Here is a 14962-nt window from a genome sequence, read left to right as displayed (position 1 = left end):
AACACCATCGCCATCACCTGCATCATCATATTTCCACAACGGCACGGCCACCACCACCACCACCACCAACACCAACACCAACAACAATCACCACCCACCACCCCTATAATCTACCTTTGCTGTTATCACCATTTCCATTATGGGATACCATAGTAGTTGCAGAAGTGTTCGCCCATGTGATCACGATCCAACCACTCTAGCGGGAACACTCGCCTCACCCTAAAGCCGTATCTGAGTAGGCTAGCCTCCAGGTTAACGATCTGATGCACCGTCCACGGCAGACAAATAACGTATGATTCAGAATCATCACTGCCTCCGCCCTTCTGTTGTGCGGCGGCCTGTTCGATAAGCTCACGGAGCCGTCCCCAGCAAATTCTTGCCTCCCCTTTCGATGCGGAGAACGCTGTCGGCCAGTAGACACAGCGCATCTCAAAAGGGGCGAGTAACTGCATCCAGTAGGCCCGCCAACTCAACTCCGAGGCAGCAGGATACAGAAACGGCGGTTCTCGCCTACCGCGCACGACGTCTAGGAAGCGGTGGTGCAGACCCAGGGCAGGAAACGTGTCGTCCCGCAGCGGGAATAGCGCGGCTGGCACAATCTTGTCAATGCGCTCGAACGGCACGCCCTCCATCATGACGGCATCGCACAACGCCGCAACCTCGCCCAGCGCGGCGAAGAATTTCTTTTCGCCCACCTGCGGGCAAGGAATCGCCATCACAACTATCTTCTCGTTGGGTGAGACAAGCTCCGTGATTTTCAAATCATACCGTTCCCTGCCGTTGGCCGTGGAGCGAAGGACGCAGGGCGGCGGCAGCAAGCTCTCATATGCTGGCGGCACCTCTGTCACCGCGTGCCGCTCCGTGATCTCGCGAAACCACGCGAGGACATCTTCTCGGCGCATGCGGCACCAGTGGACCGCGTACAGGTACACAAGACCATCGAGATTCACCGACGCGAAGGTGAGGAGCAGCAGCACGATCACAAGAACGGCACCGAGGCGCACCATTCGCTGGTACATGGTGGCCACGTGAAATGGTTCAAGCACCTCTGCAACAAAGCGCTCACGCTCCACGAAGGAGCCAAGACGACTGCCTTTTGGTGCCTTTGCGCCCAGCTGCTCCTGCGTCGCCATCCACTGCTTAATCCTGTGGTGCTCCTCTTCTACAGCACGGTTGATTAGCCACGAGCGCTTTCCCAGAAGGCAGCGCACCCCGTTAATCTGCCGAATCAAAAGCACATGACGCACCACTGGCAAGTGAATCCACGGAGAACCCGGCAACGGCTCGTATCGATCAAGCACATCGTAGATGTCTCCCTTTGGAACATACTTTCTGTGCTTGTGGCGCCTCGCCACCACGAAGACCTCGGCGTGGAGAATTTGGCATGCCTTGTCGAAGCGCAGCTTCTTCGGGAATGTTTGACGGTAGACATCGCCTAATGCTTTCATGAAGGGCAACACTGCATGCACTTAAGCGTGTAAAAGTGGTGAAGAATGAAAGTCTGGTGCGGAAAGTGCAGCACCGCGTTGAGGGAAGAGAATAGGAGGGGGGGCACGAACAACATCAGGCAAGGCTCCTCTCTGCCCCTACTTTCCACAACAGCAGGCCACAAAGAAGAATCGTGCCGCTCAGCACACCAGTCATCCAGAGGAGCCGCAGCCGCAACCACATGGAAATAGAAATAGACGCAGCGCCCCCCCCCCCCNCCCCCCACGCCAACACATCCTAGTGCATCCGGCGTGCCATTAACCATGTCACGGCTTCTCCCTGTAGCTTACCGGTGCGCTCTTTAAAACAAGCGCAGACGGTGGATCTGCGAGAGGCTTCGGCGCGCTGCCCGCGGTGTACCCTCCCGTGTTCGGGTCGAAGCCCGGCGGCAACGCGTACGGATCACGCCACTTCTCGCGGATCAACCGGAACTTTGAGGAGTAAAAGGAGATGAGAACCGCCGCCGGGGTGAGGAGTGCCAGCAGCATGAGAGCGCTGGTGAATTTGTTCTTCTTCAACGACTCGCGGATGTAGCGCTGCGCCATCGGCGAGTTCGCGTCAGCCACAGTCTCCCGCACATCCTTCTCGAGCTGCTGCCGCGCCTTTGACTCCATTCCGCCCGCTCCCCCGCCCAGCCACCACTACCCTTTGCCACAGCGGCAGCATTTATGACGATAAACAAAGGGGAGAAAGAGAGACAGAGAGAGCGAGAGAGAAATGGATAAACGGGTGAGAAGGAAAAAGATGTATCACCTCCGTTCCTGACAGTTCATGCAACATCAACGGAAATGCGGAAAAGACAGGTCTGAGACCGCCGCAGAAACAACACGCAACGCCTTCCTATTCCTTTTTTTGCCGGTAAGTTTGTATATCGCCAATGTTGGTCTCTCCACCAATGTTGTAGCGTTTCAGCCCGAGGTATTCAAGCCAGCCGTTCTTGCGCTGCGTCAAGTACAAGTCATGGTCCTTTTCGTTGCGCCGGGTCCAGATCGATTTTTTCGCACGCTCGAGCCAATTCTGACCTGCCACGTACTTCACGTACAGCGGACCCAAATGTGTCGGCCCCACAACAAAGACAGCGACGCAAATCATAAAAATCGCCACTGTGCGGCGCGAGGAGCGCAGGCCAGCGCGCTGGATGCTGTTCTTTATCTTCTTTCTGGGGTGGAAGAAGTTCTCGTGTGCCGCACCCCCGCCTGCCGTGTCATACCCGCCCGCGCGGGCCGTTGTCCCTGGCGCCTTGTTCTCCATCGCTTCTCCGCCAGACGCGGTGGTCACAAAACAACAAATAAAAAAGGAAGGCAACGCAATGCATCCTCCGCATGCCTGAAAGATACGGCTGCAGGCAGGGCGGCGCACATCCACAAACACACATATACAGAAACAACAACAGGTAACCACACCCAAACCAAATAGAATATATTTAATAATCACTACCCAAAGGATATGATCACCCAAAAAAAGAACCCCACAACCGCAGCAGCAGTTCTGCCACAAGCTGAACACCACACATCGTTACGAAAAGCACCAGGGCGAAGGTGAGCACCTCCACGAGGCCAACGCCTAACCAGTCGCAGAGGCAACGGTCGAGGCCGACGGATGGTCTCCACCACACTCGGACCGCAGTGCAGTGGTGAGAAACACCACGCACAGCCGCATAGGTGCGTGTCTCCGAATTACTGCAGTTGAGCGTACTGAGACTGTGATGAAAACTGCAGCGACCCAGACGCCCTTGTGAAACTTCTCTATCATCACTGACAGTCTCGCGCGACAGGACGCGCTTAAAATGCGCCCGGCGGAGCGGCGACACGTGGACGCGCGTCCCTCCCTCCATGATGATGGCACTACCTTCGAGTCGTGTCTCGCCGCACCGAACCCAGCCGCCAAACTCCCGGGAAGCAGCGCCAGCGGTGGGAGACTCCAGCGTCGCCGTCACGGCGATGCCGACATTAAGAGAATCCGTGCTTGAGAGTGTGAGACGGCAGTGGGTAAAGTCGACGCGCGATGACAGGCTACAGTACCGCCGCTCCTCCGTGCTGAGGTCGGTGAAAATGGCTGTGGACGTGTCGAGCAGTAACTCCGCCGACCCACCGGTGGGGAACAGACGATATAGCTCGAAATACGACACACCTTCCGCCGGTGAGCGCCGCACCAGGCCACTCACGCCGACGCTCGGCAGAAAGCACGATGCCACCAACTCCGTCTCCCCCACCGCAACGCGCTGCGGAAGTCTCAGCTGCGTGATACTGAGGGGGTGTGCGCCGAGTGGACCCACGCGTTCGAGGAGGATCGCACTCGTCGCCCCGTCAAGAGACAGCACGTAGAGCAGCTGCATGGCCGCCCCACCCACGTCGTGGGGCAGAAGCCAGCTTTTCGCCACACCAAACGACATGACTGGCTCATCCACGACGGCACTCAGGTCCCCTCCGAGCCACTGTGCAACCAGCATGTGAAGTATACCAGAGGCACCATTGCGGCACACGTACAGAGCATGGACGGCAGCGCGGGAAGCGGATAAGGCCACCGCTGGAAATTCCCCCCCATCTTCTGCTAACAGTGGTGCACGTGCGCATTGTGTAGCAATATCGCCAACACCAACGAGAGAAGGTTCTCCATCTTCTGGGAGAGTCGAGTTCACAGGCTGCAGCAGGAGAGCGACGCGGAATCGCAGAACATCGTCTCTGCACACCACATGCCAATCAAGCAGTGAACGGACCTCACTGTGAACGACCACGGCGTGCGCTTCTGTTGGCGCTCGACGTGTGAAAATCAGGGGTTCTTCGGCTGATTCAAGTAGTGAGAACGCGTTGGAACCCGTCAGCAACCAAACGAGGCAAGACAAAAGTGCCACCATGTGCGTCATCATGTTCGGCTGCGGTTGAAATTGCCTTGCACTTGGACAGTAAGAAAAGAAACACAAGCACAAGTACCCCAAACAAAATAATTTTGAAAAAAAAAAAATGAAACAGATGAGTCCGTGTGGCTCGGTCCAGAGAAGGACGCCATCCCCAAAACAACAACAGCAGCGGTGAGAAAGAAACTCTCGCACACACACAAACAAACACACACCTCGGGACAGAGGCTCTCTACCGTCTACGCCTGAGCTTCTCCTGGAGAACCTTTTCGCAGCAGGAGGGTTCCAGGCAGTACCACTTTGTCGTTGACAGCGAAAGGTGCTCCTTCAGGGCCTTGTCATGAATCTCAAGGCATGCGAAGTGATACCAGCCGTGGCACGCGTAACAACGCACGACACCACTATCCCCCTCCGTCACGCTTGCAGGGCAGCACTTCAATGTGTTGGGCGGGAACGGATTCATCTGTGGCTTAGCTTCACGCTGCGCCGCGCACACAGCACACAAATACAGCCCACCCGCCGGCACCGTCACCGTTGTGTAATTCTGCCCGCACCAACCACAGGGAGCACCACGGCGACTTGCGTCATCGTCCTTCGGTTTACTGTTTTTTCTCCCACCCTCACGCTGGCCTGCTGAGGCGTCGGCGCTGTGCCCCGTCGCCCCCAGCTCCTCCACTGCAGACTCCAGCAGGCCATTCTTCCCCTCCGCCTCGTTGTGAAACGGGGAAAAGACGCCAGCCGCGGGGTCCATGTACGCGAAGAAGACACTCCGGTCGCCATCGAGGAGAAACAAGAATAAGGCGAAGAGAAAAAAAAATGCACGGAGCAAAAAGGGCCAATGAAAAACGGTGTGAAGAGCCTCACACTCTGATGTGTGACGAAAAGAGGTTATTTTTTTTTCTCTTTTTTTTTTTGTGGGGTGGGGGGGCCTTTGGTTTGAAGGGGCGCATTGCGTCTCGCCGTCGCATCATAACGTGCAGTGCTCACAAAAGTCCACTTTAGATAGAGAGAGAGAGAGATGTCCTTCCGCCCTTTTCCTTCCGCCTTATCACTCCTCATCGTTGCCCTGCTGCCACTGCAAAGGCAAGGCTGTGTGAACGGTTGTCCCACAACGCGGACAAAGAAACGACCCCGCCATTCGAGGGTCCAGCAGCCGACTCTTGATACAGTAGTAGCAGTACAGGTGTCCACAGTTCGAGCGCTGTGCGATGTTCGGCCGGTCGTTGCAGGCACAGCAAACATTGTCCTTCAGCGCCGAGCCCCCAGATGCCGTTGTGAAGGCCTGCATGGAGCGCGAGAGCTTACCAAGATAGCGGCCGATGTTCAGCACAGAGAAGAAGGAAGACCAGGTCTGCCATGAGACATGTTGATTCAAGTACATCAGGTTAGTGAACCGTTGCGTCACCTGGCTGCCGTACACCAAGCGTAGGGAAAGCATGCGTTCTACAAGGGTACGGTACTGCGCAGTGGCGAGGAAATGTAGCGTGTTGAGCAGTGAAAGCGCCGCCCACGCCACGGACACAAGACGCAGAGCCTTGGCAAGCTTTATCTTGATTGAGCCCGCCTCTTCCCGCTCCCAGTCCTCCTCCAATGACTTCCTCTGGAGTTTTCGAACCAGGTATGGCACCAAAACACTCAATATGGCATGGACGAGGAGCTTCCCACGAGTCGGCATGAGCGCAGGAACCAGCTGCACCACGGAGGTCTTGCCGGCTTCCCGCGCCTTGGCTTCATCACGCAGGACCAAGTTCTGCATGCGATCGCCTATTGACTGCGCACGCCTCCACGTGGACGCCCAGTAAAGGACGGCGTCCAGGGCAAACATAAGTTCATCTTGGTACGCATACCTATACGAAAGCAGGCAATTCATATTAAATATATCAAACAGCCCACTTCGAAGAATGTCCATCACCTCCTCTTGGGTCTGCAGCGCTCCAATCTGGAACACACGCAGCACACGGTTTTCGGGAAATCCCGTGAACATGTTTGACGCAGGGAGCGCTACCTGCTGCTTCACCACCGTAGACAGTGGGAACTGTACTGCCGTGGCATCCGCAACCCATGCCATTGATGTGCTTTGAGAGGCGACTCAGTCACTATTGCGGAAGAAACAATAGATAAGAAGAGGTTACCCAAACTGGCGAGCGCAACAAAGGAAGAAAAACAAGCAAAACGAAAGCAAACCTTTCAGTAGTGCCGAAAAGATATATTAGACACGCACAAAAACAAGAAAAAAAGAAAACAATGAAGCCATAGAGGTGGGCTCCTCACACAACAACTAGAAGATGTTTCTGCTGGTACTGGTTTGAAGAAACTCGGAAATCACGTTCAATGGATTTGAACGGCCCATAAGGTGGCGGTCGAGTAATGCCTCAAGTCGTCCAATGTCTTCTTCGCATTCTGTTTTAAGTGACTTGCATAAGTTGGCCTCCTTTTCACGACTCACCTCTAATGATTGTTGTAAATCAATCTCTATACACGCCAGGTGTTCGTGAATAGCCGTATTGCTTGTTTTCAGATCCTGCAGCACCTGGTTCAGCTTCTCCACAGACTCTGCAACCTTTGATTGTGAGACCTGGAGTCGCTGCTCTATGCTCTGGATGTTCCCCTCCACTCCTTCTTTCAGCTCGTCGCGGTAGCTGTCAGTCGTCGAGCGCCCCTCGTCCACCAGCCGTTGTATATCATTCATTGACGCATGAAGAATAGCCGCTGTCTCTTGATGCTTCGACTCTGCTTTAGAACTCACAAGCTTTTTCATCTGCTCCAACATGTTCTCCACGTTTTTATCGGATGCCTTGATAATCTTCTCGAAAGCGGTAACCACGTTGGACTCGCTACCTGTCAACTGCATAGACTCCGAACGATGTCGCTTGGGCTTGTCATCACTGGGCACGCCATTCAACGGCGGTGGAGTCACGCTGTCTGCAGCGCCGTTTCCACCCGTCGCACCGTTTCTCTTACGCCCACTCTTGGCATCCAGCGCGGCAACAATCCACGAGCGTATGCGGGACTCCTTGAAGAGTGTCAGCTGCTCTACGCTCATGAAGATCGTGATAGTATCCTCGTCGGCCGCATGGTTCAGAAGCGCCTCGAGTTTCGTCGGGAACTCATTAAGTCGAAATATGACACGTCCGTCTTTTCCAAGAGTCACGGAACGTATTGATCTGTACGGAATGGTGACATTGTCAGCGTTGGAGGATGTCACAAGCACGACAAAGTAATTTGATGTAAAGTACGACACCGTCTGTTCCATAATGCTTGTGTGAGCCACATCTGCATGGCTCAACGGGAACGACAAGACGTCCTCCCGCTCCTTATTGATGTCATGGAGCAGGTCTATCATTTTCATCAGCAGCGTCGCATCATTTGGGAGTGCGCGGATGCTATCCACAATGTGCGGAGGCAGGCGGCTGTCGAGGTTTCTGAGGAGCGACTTGTTGTGGCGCGACACGCGAAAGAGCAACTCGATACACTGCAGCTGGAAAAAAACGTCCACACTCAACGCGCAGCAGTCGGCCAAGAACTTCCATGAGGAAACTCGCTGCTTGTTCTGTCTAGACCCCTTCACCAAGTTAATGAGAGCTGTTGCTGCCGCACGCTGCGCCAGAAAGCACGACCGCGCCTCCTCCCCGTTACGGCGGTAGATGCCATCCAGCATGGCGGCAATGTCTTCCATAAACAGAGCCCCACACGTGTCCTTTATGTTGGCGCCGTCGCAAAGACCACCGACGGCCTGCACGAGTGCAACAACGGCCGGGCTCTGTACTGGAAAGGCACGCTGATTCACCGCTCCGTGGAAGATACCGCGCAGCATCTGCAGGAGGGCGCCGTTGGCCCCAAAGGTTTCTATGCCCTTCTCGAATGACGCCTCATTATGTGCGAAACCCTCCGAGAAAAGCTTGAAGAGTGCGCAGAACGCGTCAGCATCTCGCGCCGCCAGCGCCTCCTCTGCACGGAGGATGATGAAGGAGGCCTCCGTGAAGATGCTCTGCACCTCGACGTCGTCCAGCTCCTCGGGGCGGCGCAGAATCGCGTCGACGGCGCCTGCGAGAGCGCCAAGCGGTTGCGCGATGATGTCGTGCATGTTGATGCGGTTCTTCACTGGCTGCCTCGACTTCATTGCGCTGCACCCACAATTCCCTCACACACGCACGCACACACACGCACGGTTTCTTAGCCCGCCGTTACGCAGAGCACCCGCAATGTCACTACGCGTTTCATGCACAAAAAAAGAAACAGAGAATGATGTGAAGGAAAAGACGATACACCCGACCATGTAATAGCGCTAAATCCACTTCGCAGCTTCGAAAGTTACCAACACTGCTGTATCACTCATTTTCTTCCCCCCCCCCCACTTTCTTTTTTTTTTGTTTTTGGTACTATATAAGAGCTACTACAAGATATAAACACGGAAGCGAAACGAGGACAAGAAAGTGTTAGGTATCCTGTCCTCCTCCTTATTGCTTAGATGAGCAATGGCTTACGCCCTGCCCTCCAATGAAACAAGTCGTCGCAGCTCTTCCTTTGCCTCCGTCCTGGCCAAGAGGAAGGCAATGAGGATGCCGAGCAACAGGCCGGTGGCAGCACCAATTACGCCTGCGAGAGCAGCTGAGAGGGCGTAGTGGCTCATTTTTTCCCGGGTCGCCACCGAGACGCACATGTAGCCCCGTGCAGGGTCCAGTACCGCGTCGGGGCCACACGCATCTTCGGGGCAGTGTTTGCGGTAATATTGGCACTGGGAAGATGGAGCAGCATCCTTCACATCACACCGATCCTCTGGTCGAAGATAACAGTAGCGGTTCACCACAGTTGGCTTGGAACGGTTGACGTAACGCCAGACATCGTCCAACGGACATATAGATGCGACGTACACCTTCCCATCCGCAGCCTGGCAGCGCACTGTCACGGGTGGAAGACCCGAGATGTAATCCAGGCTGGAGTTAGCCTCCTGCTCCGGCTCAGCATAGGCAAAAGAAACACTACCGTTGTTGTATGTAGTCACCACCAGCACTGCACCGAACCGTGGAAACCACTTGGGGTCCAGCTCGTCCATCTGGATGCTGCCAAACGTGTCAAGCGCACCCAACACGGTGGTATCATGTGCGGAGTAATGGTACACCTTTTTGTCACCTCGCTGCGCATCACTCATTATCTTCACGGCCAACGCATAGGCAGGAGAGCCAATCACTGCATATGGATCAGTAGGGTTGAACCCATAGATGTGCTTGAGGTTGCCGTACTGGATAGGTAGCAATTTTTCCTCGAAGAGTCTACGCAGTGTCTCAGACGTGGTGTTTGTGTTACTAATACGGCATTGCAAGGCATCTACAGCAAAAAGAGCGCACAACATAGGTGTCTCATTGCACCAGCTCCCAAACTCACCGGCAAGGATGCGTACATCATCCTCAGAAAGCATTTCTCGCGCAAGTGCATCGTTATTCTGGAAGGCGTAATTCCACTGAGGGCGGGCAATTACGTTGGGGAAGTTGTAGTTGAACTCCATTAACCAGTCGACTTCCTTTGGAACGTGTTTTACAACGGGAATAAAATCAGAGCCTTGATTGAACAAAGCCTGCAATACACCCTGTGCAGACTGAATGCAGCGGTCGGAATCCCCCGTGAGAGCATCATAAACTGAAGGATCGAAGGCGGAGATGAAGTCACCATACACCCTTCGCAGCGCCTTGCCCAAGTTCAGCATCATTGTATCACCGTTTGGCGTCATATGTGCATAATCCCAGACAAGCTGTCCATCAATGACGAGCGGTTCATCTCTAGCGCCGTGCCGATGGAGAATGCTCACCTGTTTGATTGACTCCGCATCTGCAGCAAACGCCAGCAGCACCGCTGCCAGAATAGTCACGACGGCCAGACGGCACATTCCTTGAAAGAAATCGGAAACCACACACACACACACTACGAGGCAAGAAAGAAAAAAAGGTACGAAAGACAAAAAAAAATGAGGAAATGGAAACAGATAATGGCAAGAGCATTATTTTGTACTCTTTTCACATCAAGGGAAAAGGAGATGGACACACACACGCACAGGCCTTCTCGATCAGACAACTAACACTCCAACACTAAGGAAGGTGCTCCACTTCTCTCCTGGTTGCTTCGTTTGAGTCAAGGAGAGCCGTGGAGCAACGATTCAGTGCCTGCAGCCTCTCCGCCTCTGGTACTACTGCTTGCTCATTCTGCATAATAAGGATACCCTCACCGTCGTCGATGAAGGCATGCAGAGCGCCTTCCGTCACCGCCCTCACGCACAGCCGCTCCACCTCATTGCCGTTAACGAGCAGCACATCCTCCAGTCGTTTCAGATAGATTCGCTGATAGGGCACCGTGTACGCGACGAGGGCCCGCAGGCGGAGTTGCTCCAGTACAAGGTCTAGGCAGTCGTGCACCGTTGGATCCGCATCGAGCATCTCCTGGTGCATGGCCACAACGTCCAGGAAGCCCCGCACGTCATTCCCAGTAAATGTCTTCATGAGTTTTGCGACAGGCTCCATTTCCGCTGCAGACTCGTAGACCTTCGTTTCATGTGTAGCGAAGGGGTCGATACTGGAGCCGCCCAGCATGCATGTCAGCACGAGGCACTTAAGGCATCCAATCCGTCGCGGATCACCGATTTCGTTGTAGTTCCGGAACGCCACCGAGAAGGCGCGAAAAGCGGCGGGCCAGTCGCGAAGATGCATATACATCTTTCCACCGCACTCCAGCACACCGCCAGCCACACGAGACGGGGGAATAGTGTTAACAATAGAAGTTGCCAGCAAAAATGTGTCGCGCATTTGACTGTAATCCCGCTTCTTGGTGTACGCCTCTAGCAGCAATGCATAAGAGAGGAAAAGCTGTGCGCTCTTCTTGAGGGAGAACTGATCTTCCTCTTTGCACCACGCCAGGACAGGCTCCATTTCCTCCAGGACAGCATCCGGAGCATTCGCCTCTAGCGACAGCGTAGCGTGCTTGAGCTTCGCATTAAACCAGAGCTTGCCAAATACGTTTCTGTCCCGCGCTGTGACTTCAATGGTGGTGAGCAGCGCACGTCTCAAGTAGTCCACGGGAACCTGCTGGGCTTCCTCAATAAACTTTGTCATGGCCTTCTGCACCGCCCCTTTGCTCACATCCGGGTGGCTAAAGTTAGCCATCCTGGTGTAGTAACGCAGCATGTCCTCGTAGGCCTTGGTGCGGCGGCCCACACGCGCAAGCATCTTTATGGCCTTGAACGTCCACTTGCCTCCAACGGGATCGTCTCGCTCGACACCGCGCATCCCGGCGGCGCACTCCTCGGGCTTCGTGTCCATCATGGACTTCGCGCTGGCGTAGGCGTTCTCTAACGCCGCCTCCCACGCCTCGCCCTCCTCGTCACCGTAATCGTCGTCGTAGTAGTAATACTCCCTCTCCATCCCTCATACACCATCTCTGCGGTGAGTGGAATGACGAAGACGGAAACACGGAAGAAAGCAACAGGAACAGGGGGAAAAAAGAAGGATAGGATAGTAACAACGATAAAAGGAGTAGCAGCAACACGAAAGAATACACAGCCCTCAACCCCATCACAGTTTCCAAAGCCTCTATCCATACGAGTAGCATACATTGTGGCCCAGCAGACACACTTCTTTCTTTCTTTCTTTTTTTTTCCTTTTTTTCCTGTCTTCTCCCAAGCGCATACTTCTTTTTTTTTTTTCGTCTTCTTCTTGTTTTCTTCTGCTTCAGAGGCGGGGCAGTGGGGGGCATGTCCTGTCAAACTTGTCTCATCCTCATTCTCTCCCATACTTTCGTCTGCCCCAGCCCAACCGCAAACAAAAAAAAAATGCAAGGAAATAAAAGAGAGACCAGCGACCACAGATCCAGGCAACGCTTGATCAGAATACATAAAATATTTGAGTCATTCTATTCAAACACATCATCCACCAGTGGGGATCCTGGCCTCTACCTGTCACACCCCCACGCCTTCTCGCCTTGTTGCTTTCCTTGCACGACTAGCTAAACACACAGCTTTCGTAGGTCGGCACCATGTACTTGATGTTAATGTACGCGTCATCGCCGCCATGAATCTCCAGCAGCTGGAGCGTTTCCTCCACCAAGTCGCCTACGTCATCGCGCTTCCTCTGGCCAAAATCCACCGCATCTCCGCGTGCACGGTTCTTATGGCGACTCTTGAAGAGGTTGAGCATTGGCAGGATCTGCCGGTAGTACGGCACCAGCGCCTCGCCAACGAGGTCACCACTGACCACCAACTGCTGCAGGATGCGCAGGGTCGCGCAAATGATCTCCGGGTGACGCGTGTTTAGCGCAGTCTTGATTGGAATGATGAGTTGTGGGATCGTCGGGAGAATTTTTGGGCCACCTCGCTTAAGAAGATCCAGGCAGCCCTGGCGGGCAAGGAACATGTACGGCTCTTCCGTTTCGCGGATGCCATCAAAAAAGATGGGAAGGTAGTGATGGTAGTCGAGCCGCTCAACCTCTACCTTCCAGTCAACGCTGGGCCGGCTCCCGTGCGACACGGCTAACGGTAGGTCTCCACGATCGTAGTACCGGCGAAACTCAGTTGGGGGAATCAGGCGACGTTTGAATGCGCCAGCCTTTGGTGGTTTATTCTTCCCTGCACCGTTAGTCGAGAAGGCATCCGAGGATGTATTGTGAGGCCGGCCCTTGTACAAGGAGGTGGTGGCGCCGCCGAATCCGTGTTTAGTTCCCTTGTATGCAAACTTCACACCCTGCACCTCAACTGGCTCATCAAGGATCTCAGTTTGTGGTTTCTCCTTCTTCAGCGCATAACCGGGAGGAAATGGGCCAAAGGGACCCTTACCCGCCGCCTTGTTGTACCGTTTCGCTTCCGGGTCACGCTTCGTGCCTTTCACTATAGGCTGAATCTCGTAGCTCATTCTTTCCGGCGGTACTTTCGTAGTGCCGCGCCACAAAGATACAATGACGCTTTAAAACGCCGCCTATCAAAGGCGAGAAAAAAAGAGAAAATGAAACAAAAGTGATCATCACACAGCCCATGTTTGTAAATCAAGAAAAGAAACAAGAAGGAAATGGCTTGTTTATATTCCTCCATGCGAGAGTAATATGAAGCAAATATAACGAGTATTGTCAACGGTCACGCCTTAGTACTTGGACCTTTATTATCATTAGGCGGTTCAACTTGATAATCGTTCCCAATGCGCACGAAGGAATCACCCTTTTCCCGTAGCATGTCTTCAATGTTCCTTGCTTCATTCACAAACCATCCAAGATTGTCTGCGAGGAGATGCTTCACCTCACAGGAAGAACACTGGACAATCACGATACCCTTTGTGTAAGCATGCTTGCTGAATTTCTTCACCATACGATGCTCACAACGTCCACATGTAAATGCTGCCACCATGTCGCCTGATTTCGTGCCGATACCAGCGCCACCCATCTTTGAGCTCGGCTGCTGCTCAGGGTTCTGCAGGGCACTGAGTATTAAACGTTGATCTTCCTCGGGCAGCCCCCGGATTTGCTCTTCAATTTTTCGGTACTCATGACTCTGTGGCAAAGAGTCCTCTTTGTTTGGCGTTTCAACATCAGTTGATACAGGCCCATCATGTGTGGTCCCTACAGTATAAAAACGCTGAGAGCCATGGAGTGTATTGCTGAAGTTCTGTGTCCATGTGGTTACTGTTGCCGTCACTATTCTTCTCCGCAGCGGCAGACACAAGCATCTGCGCATGATGAAATACCAGGTTTGGCGTAAACTCTAACCGCCCATTATTTGCAAATAGAAGAAAAAAAATAGAAGAGATCTCTGAAGCGCGTCATTGTGAGTTTCAAGACTGAGAAAAAAAAAAGCTAACCATCTTTTCCACCAAGACGGTGAAAAAGCAGCACCTCAAATGCTCTAGCAGCTTAAACGGGTAATTAGAAAACCTTACTCATCGCCTTTCATGAGCGCCTCAACGTCGACACCCTTTCCGGACAACTGACGCAACTTTGTCTTGTGTTTACCGCTATTCACGTGCTCCTTATACTGTGTATCCGTCTTAAACTGTTTCTTGCACGCGGGACAGTTGAGCTTCAATCCACCCTTATCACCTTCAGTGTCATCTTCAAGCATGGCGAATCCGCCATTATTAGCACCCTTTCTTTTACGTTCCTCATCAGCTTGGCGTTGCTTCTCGTAAATAACTTCCAACGTCGACCCATCAATGTCTTCACCTCTCTCAAGACGTGCTTGCTCCTCTTCAGCCTCTTTTTCAGCTGCCATCGCCCAGAGTTTCTCATTCGCCTCACGACGCCTCTTTGCCCTTTCCACATCTTTTCGCTCCTTCTCTTCTGCCTTTACACGCTCCTCCTCTTCCTGGCGAGCCAGCTCGGTCGCTACGCGAGGGTCACGACGGTACACAAACTGTGCAAGGCTTTGCACAGTTTGCGCATACTCCTTCTTAGCAGCAGTTCTAGCCTTTTGGTTAATACGCTCGGCCATTCGCCTAGAGGCGCGGTCAGGAATCTCATTAAGCTTGTATTCATCCTTCCACGCAAAGTTCTTGGCCGAGCTAAAATTCTTCCAGTGGTTGTAGAACTTGAAGACCTCCGTCCACTCAGTCGAACTCTCCCCAAAGCGCGGCCAGGACTTTGCGTAGCTGCAGTGCT

At 53.6% G+C, this 14962-nt stretch overlaps 12 protein-coding genes across 12 annotated transcripts; all 12 read right to left on the bottom strand.

Moving 5' to 3' along the window:
- Positions 1 to 137: 137 nt before the first annotated feature.
- On the bottom strand, positions 138 to 1448 carry DQ04_01151110 (hypothetical protein; the record flags this gene model as incomplete). The annotated part of the gene is made up of 1 exon (XM_009310292.1): positions 138 to 1448. One exon carries the CDS (start codon positions 1446 to 1448, stop codon positions 138 to 140), a length of 1311 nt encoding a protein of 436 aa, XP_009308567.1.
- Positions 1449 to 1754: 306 nt separating this feature from the next.
- Positions 1755 to 2102, bottom strand: DQ04_01151100 (hypothetical protein; the record flags this gene model as incomplete). The annotated part of the gene is made up of 1 exon (XM_009310291.1): positions 1755 to 2102. One exon carries the CDS (start codon positions 2100 to 2102, stop codon positions 1755 to 1757), a length of 348 nt encoding a protein of 115 aa, XP_009308566.1.
- A 226-nt stretch (positions 2103 to 2328) lies between these two features.
- Positions 2329 to 2739, bottom strand: DQ04_01151090 (hypothetical protein; the record flags this gene model as incomplete). Its single annotated transcript, XM_009310290.1, has 1 exon — positions 2329 to 2739. The coding sequence occupies one exon, from the start codon at positions 2737 to 2739 to the stop codon at positions 2329 to 2331; it is 411 nt and encodes a 136-aa protein (XP_009308565.1).
- A 199-nt stretch (positions 2740 to 2938) lies between these two features.
- DQ04_01151080 (hypothetical protein) lies at positions 2939 to 4354 on the bottom strand (the record flags this gene model as incomplete). Its single annotated transcript, XM_009310289.1, has 1 exon — positions 2939 to 4354. One exon carries the CDS (start codon positions 4352 to 4354, stop codon positions 2939 to 2941), a length of 1416 nt encoding a protein of 471 aa, XP_009308564.1.
- A 220-nt stretch (positions 4355 to 4574) lies between these two features.
- On the bottom strand, positions 4575 to 5093 carry DQ04_01151070 (hypothetical protein; the record flags this gene model as incomplete). The annotated part of the gene is made up of 1 exon (XM_009310288.1): positions 4575 to 5093. One exon carries the CDS (start codon positions 5091 to 5093, stop codon positions 4575 to 4577), a length of 519 nt encoding a protein of 172 aa, XP_009308563.1.
- A 297-nt stretch (positions 5094 to 5390) lies between these two features.
- On the bottom strand, positions 5391 to 6410 carry DQ04_01151060 (putative DNA repair protein; the record flags this gene model as incomplete). The annotated part of the gene is made up of 1 exon (XM_009310287.1): positions 5391 to 6410. One exon carries the CDS (start codon positions 6408 to 6410, stop codon positions 5391 to 5393), a length of 1020 nt encoding a protein of 339 aa, XP_009308562.1.
- A 210-nt stretch (positions 6411 to 6620) lies between these two features.
- DQ04_01151050 (hypothetical protein) lies at positions 6621 to 8462 on the bottom strand (the record flags this gene model as incomplete). The annotated part of the gene is made up of 1 exon (XM_009310286.1): positions 6621 to 8462. One exon carries the CDS (start codon positions 8460 to 8462, stop codon positions 6621 to 6623), a length of 1842 nt encoding a protein of 613 aa, XP_009308561.1.
- A 360-nt stretch (positions 8463 to 8822) lies between these two features.
- Positions 8823 to 10223, bottom strand: DQ04_01151040 (membrane-bound acid phosphatase 2; the record flags this gene model as incomplete). The annotated part of the gene is made up of 1 exon (XM_009310285.1): positions 8823 to 10223. One exon carries the CDS (start codon positions 10221 to 10223, stop codon positions 8823 to 8825), a length of 1401 nt encoding a protein of 466 aa, XP_009308560.1.
- A 199-nt stretch (positions 10224 to 10422) lies between these two features.
- Positions 10423 to 11748, bottom strand: DQ04_01151030 (putative proteasome regulatory non-ATPase subunit 6; the record flags this gene model as incomplete). Its single annotated transcript, XM_009310284.1, has 1 exon — positions 10423 to 11748. One exon carries the CDS (start codon positions 11746 to 11748, stop codon positions 10423 to 10425), a length of 1326 nt encoding a protein of 441 aa, XP_009308559.1.
- Positions 11749 to 12324: 576 nt separating this feature from the next.
- Positions 12325 to 13230, bottom strand: DQ04_01151020 (ParcG domain containing protein; the record flags this gene model as incomplete). The annotated part of the gene is made up of 1 exon (XM_009310283.1): positions 12325 to 13230. The coding sequence occupies one exon, from the start codon at positions 13228 to 13230 to the stop codon at positions 12325 to 12327; it is 906 nt and encodes a 301-aa protein (XP_009308558.1).
- Positions 13231 to 13448: 218 nt separating this feature from the next.
- DQ04_01151010 (zf-DNL-domain-containing protein) lies at positions 13449 to 14042 on the bottom strand (the record flags this gene model as incomplete). The annotated part of the gene is made up of 1 exon (XM_009310282.1): positions 13449 to 14042. The coding sequence occupies one exon, from the start codon at positions 14040 to 14042 to the stop codon at positions 13449 to 13451; it is 594 nt and encodes a 197-aa protein (XP_009308557.1).
- Positions 14043 to 14240: 198 nt separating this feature from the next.
- Positions 14241 to 14795, bottom strand: DQ04_01151000 (chaperone DNAJ protein; the record flags this gene model as incomplete). Its single annotated transcript, XM_009310281.1, has 1 exon — positions 14241 to 14795. One exon carries the CDS (start codon positions 14793 to 14795, stop codon positions 14241 to 14243), a length of 555 nt encoding a protein of 184 aa, XP_009308556.1.
- Positions 14796 to 14962: the final 167 nt, after the last annotated feature.

The sequence above is a fragment of the Trypanosoma grayi genome, assembly GCF_000691245.1.
Source record: "Trypanosoma grayi strain ANR4 Tgr_115_V1, whole genome shotgun sequence".
NCBI classification, from domain to species: Eukaryota; Euglenozoa; class Kinetoplastea; order Trypanosomatida; family Trypanosomatidae; genus Trypanosoma; species Trypanosoma grayi.
Note: the sequence above shows the minus strand (reverse complement) of the source record. Positions and strands in the feature narration are given on the sequence as shown.